This window comes from Salvelinus sp. IW2-2015, unplaced genomic scaffold (genome assembly GCF_002910315.2).
Source record: "Salvelinus sp. IW2-2015 unplaced genomic scaffold, ASM291031v2 Un_scaffold2945, whole genome shotgun sequence".
Lineage (NCBI taxonomy): Eukaryota > Metazoa > Chordata > Actinopteri > Salmoniformes > Salmonidae > Salvelinus > Salvelinus sp. IW2-2015.
Window position 1 is genome coordinate 104,311 of NW_019944240.1, and position 4,585 is coordinate 108,895.

General features: G+C 49.6%; 1 protein-coding gene across 1 annotated transcript in view; it reads left to right on the plus strand.

Annotated features, from left to right (window-relative positions):
- The first annotated feature begins 1,261 nt into the window (after window positions 1–1,261).
- The window catches only part of LOC112075032 (endothelial lipase), a 5,120-nt gene continuing 1,796 nt past the window's right edge, over window positions 1,262–4,585 (plus strand). Inside the window, exons 1-5 of the mRNA XM_070440744.1 lie at window positions 1,262–1,441; window positions 2,382–2,493; window positions 2,785–3,009; window positions 3,264–3,565; window positions 4,227–4,453. Coding sequence (XP_070296845.1) covers window positions 1,262–1,441; window positions 2,382–2,493; window positions 2,785–3,009; window positions 3,264–3,565; window positions 4,227–4,453 — 1,046 coding nt within the window. The remainder of the gene's footprint in view (window positions 1,442–2,381; window positions 2,494–2,784; window positions 3,010–3,263; window positions 3,566–4,226; window positions 4,454–4,585) is intronic.

Genomic DNA, 4,585 nt, shown 5'->3' on the forward strand with positions numbered 1-4,585 from the left:
GCCGAGTTTAGCACGTGTAGACTACAGTAAAATACTTACAACAATGCAGAGTTAAAAAATAAGAAAAATKGTAATAAAATAACAAGGACTCTATATACAAGGAGTAGGCCTACTCGTATCTAGTTAATGTGCAGGGGTATGAGTTAGAGTTAATATGCACATGTAGCTTAAAGTGACTAGGCAATCAGGATGGATAATGGGGGTATACGCCATTTGATATCACCGTAGCTGCTGTATGGCCTACATGACGTAACTGTATAGGCTGCACTGTCTGTACTACATTTTAACAGGTGATTTCAGGGCGTTGTCATAGAAATAATTGCCAAAGATTGCTTTTCAGCAACAGCTTCCTCTCTCTTTACTGCTTCTCCTCCCATCTGTACTACACTGCTTCTCCTCCCATCTGTACTACACTGCTTCTCCTCCCATCTGTACTACACTGCTTCTCCTCCCATCTGTACTACACTGCTCTCCTCCATCTGTACTACACTGCTTCTCCTCCCATCTGTACTTACACACTGCTTCTCCCTCTCCAATCTTGCTACTACACTGCTTCTCCTCCCATCTGTACTACACTGCTTCTCCTCCATCTGTACTAACATGCTTCTGCTCCCATCTGCTACATAAACTGCTTCTCCTCCCATCTGTACTACACTGCTTCTTTCTCCCCATCTGTACTAACCACTGAGTTGATCTGTGAAAAGGGAGTGGGGTGGGGGGGGGTGGAGACCGTGCGAATGGACAAGCAAATCTCCGGATAGATATTCACGATATTCCCAAGTCTGGTGCACTGATGCGAAGATAAGAATCCAGGAAACACATGAGGTGCACCTAGAGATGATGCTTAATACTGATGTCCCTCTCCCTGTTTCCTCTCCCTCTCTGTCTTTCCCTCTTCCCTTCACTCCTTCTCTCTTTCTCAAAAGAGTGAGGAGTTTAAAGTGGCCACATGGTGAGAAAATGAGACGGCTACACTAGACCGGATACATACACATGAAGGAAGAGTCTGGATCTAGGATGTGGCGGCTGCATCCTTGCTGCCCTGGTGAGAAGAGCAGTCCTGCTGGAATGTGGATTCAACGTCACTGCCAAGACCATCTTTATTATCCATTACCACGGCTGGACGTTAAACACAGACTCCTTATAGACTACCCTCGACACAGTTTGCCTTCAATGAGGTCTTTGTGTTTTTAGAAGTGTGTGTTGACAGTTTGGAGGATCGCTGACTCTGAGAACCCCCCCCCCCCCCCTCTCTCTCCAGATGAGCGGCATGTTTGAGAGCTGGATGCGAACGCTGGTGGCGGCCGTGATGCAGCGAGAACCCGAGGCCAACGTAGTCATCGTTGAATGGCTGCCCATGGCCCACCAGCTCTACCCTGACGCTGTCAACCACACCCACCAAGTCGGCCTCAGCGTCGCCACCACCATCAACTGGCTCCAGGTGTGTAATTGATTTGAATTTATTTGATAGTTCTTCGATGTCTTCCATTGGTGAATAGGGCTGGTTTGTATACATTGATCTCTAGGCTGCCAGAGGACAGGACTGTCTCCAGTAGCTTAGCGAGGGGCGATGGATCCAGGACACATGGAGTCCAGTGTGTTTAGAGCACAGCTGAGTAGCCTAACACCCTTCCTGTCCCACCAACTGGCTACTGCAGTAGTAGTAATAGTAGTAGTAGTAGTAATAGTAGTAGTAGTGTGTTGCGCAGGATTGGCTTGCAGGGAAGTTTCCCTTGGCAACAGAACAACCGGGAAGCCGCCGGCAACCTTTGCAGGTGTGGGTGGGAACTCTGGGATTCTAGAATTCTAACGGGAGTTCTGGGTATGCTGTCATTTCTATCTGGTTGGTCGGGACTCGGCAGATACTCTTGAGGAAGAGTTGTCCTGTATCTAGTTTTGTGATGGGGAATCGCTCTCATCACGAGCCAATGGCTGCATTCCCAGTCCTCTCCCCTCATTCGTGACTTGACTTCCACTAAAAGCAGAGACTGGGTTTAGTTAAAATCCACCGTACTGCTTTCCTTTTTTACCCATCTAGTCTGTTCAGATGGATGATTGAGGGAAAGGARGCTATTTAACAGTATTGGGACGCATCCAACGTCTCATTCAGGCCCCTGAACCAGATCAGGACACGGCTCACACGCAAGCCCAGGGTTCAGGATGTGGATAGGGGAGTAGATTGAGGCAGAAGGTAGAGGTGCTGTTGCATGGAAGGAAGAGCGGGAACGTATTCTGCCCTCATTATCTCCACTGGGATTGGCTGGTGCCCAGGGAATGACTGACTGCTATTGGCCGAGGGCCAGGTCTTGTTCAGTGTGTGGGGGGGTGTAGCAGCAGCTGATGTGTGTGTGTGTGTGTGTGTGTTGTCTTGTATCCGATAGGAGGAACAGCAGATGCCCTTGCAGAATGTGCACCTGATTGGCTACAGCTTGGGGGCCCATGTGGCGGGCTACGCTGGCACGTTTGTGCGTGGGAGCGTCGGCCGAATCACAGGTAAGTGGCTCGAAGATGGTATGACATCACTCACTGTCGCTCCTTACAACTCTGAACAGGCAACTGTATGACCCTTTTGAATGGTGCCAAGCTCCTGTAAATCAAACTCCATAACTTGTCCAATAGGAAGCAAGTACCCATTAGGATACAGCTCCATATAGTCAAATATCTACCTAGCATCAACGTGTCTTTATGGAGCAACGGATGTGTTAAGATGTCTAGTTTCTTAGACACAACCCCTCCTCTTGTCCACCAAATGAGACATTCCTGTTTCTYCCATSTCTCCTATAGGTYTAGATCCGGCAGGGCCCATGTTTGAGGGGGTGGGGGATGAGAAGCGCCTCTCTTCGGACGATGCTGACTTCGTGGATGTCCTGCATACGTACACGCGCGAGGCGCTGGGCGTGAGCATAGGCATTCAGCAGCCCATCGGAGACATCGACATCTACCCCAACGGAGGAGACGTGCAGCCGGGCTGTGACCTGACAAGCGTGCTGACCAGCGCCGCCGGAGGAAGTGAGTGCCTACACTGGGTAGTCAATGAGACACAGAAGGAAGTTTCGGAGACCAACATTTCTGAATCTTTTCCCAAATTCAGTTTAAMATTTTTATTAATCTCGCTTGGCGGATTCTCTTGTAATACAGTCTTTCCTGGTTTGAGGAATCCTCCAAACAAGATTTCTCATACTCAGGGAATTCTGCAAGCCTAACTTGGACACTGTACTGGTTTTGCTGTTGTGCGTTAATCTGACCCGTCCTTCCCTCTTCAGACTTCATGGACGTGATGAAGTGTGAGCACGAGCGAGCCGTACACCTGTTTGTGGACTCTCTGATTAGCAAGGAACACACGAGCTTCGCCTACCAGTGCACAGACCCTGAACGCTTCAAGAAGGGCATCTGCCTGAGCTGTCGTAAGAACCGCTGCAATAACATGGGTTACAACGCCAAGAAGACGAGGAAGAGGCGCAATAGCAAGATGTACCTGAAGACCCGTGCCGACACACCCTTCGGAGGTGAGCTGTGTTTTGTAGCCCTATGGTTGGTTTTAGTGGTTCCAACAGTAACTGAAACTGTGTAACCAGGATCTAGTTTTTTTTTCAAGCACGCAAGGCTTGAGACGCAAGTTACAATGTCAGTGCAATAGTACTACTACAAGTTTTGTTCATCTTGGGCTACATCTAGTATACAGTCTAGTAATACCATGTACTCACATGTCTACATGCAGGTCTTGGCTGTCGTTGTGAGCGCCATACAGTTCACGTAGAAGGTCGGGTCAGCGTTATCAGCCTGCTTTCTGTTGAACACATGCATCTTCATCTGGTAATGGATCCCTAGGAGGGACAAACAGAGCCCAAGAGGTTTAAAAACACTTTTATCAACACTAGGGCAAGGCTTTAAGCTTATACAGGAGATTACAGTAGCTTTATGACTGCAAGGTGTGTCAAAAAAACAAGTTGAGATATCAGTACCCAGTAGCCAAGGGATAAGGAAAAGGCATTTACAGCAACAGATATAGATTTTATAACTGCAGAAGGATTTAACCAGAGCCCGCGGCAGAAGGATTTAACGCAGAGCCCGCGGCAGAAGGATTTAACGCAGAGCCCGCGGCAGGAGGATTAACCCCAGAGCCCGCGGCAGGAGGATTAAACCCAGATGCCCGCGGCAGGAGGATTAAACCCAGAGCCCGCGCAGGAGGATTAAACCAGAGCCCGCGGCGGGAGGATTAAACCCAGAGCCCGCGGCGGGAGGATTTAACCCAGAGCCCGCGCAGGAGGATTAAAACCCAGACCGCGGCAGGAGATTACGGCCGCGTGGAGGATTTAACCAACCGCCAGGAGGATAACCAGAGCCCGCAGAGCGATTTAACCCAGAGCCCGCGGCAGGAGGATTTTAACCCAGAGCCCGCGTCAGGAGGATTTAACGCAGAGCCGCGGCAGGAGGATTTAACCCAGAGCCCGCGGTAGGAGATTTAACCCAGAGCCCACGGCAGAGGATTTAACCCAGAGCCCGCAGGAGGATTTAACCCAGAGCCCGTGCAGAAGGATTTAACCCAGAGCCCCACTAGTAAGTTAGAAAAAAAAGAAAAAGAAAG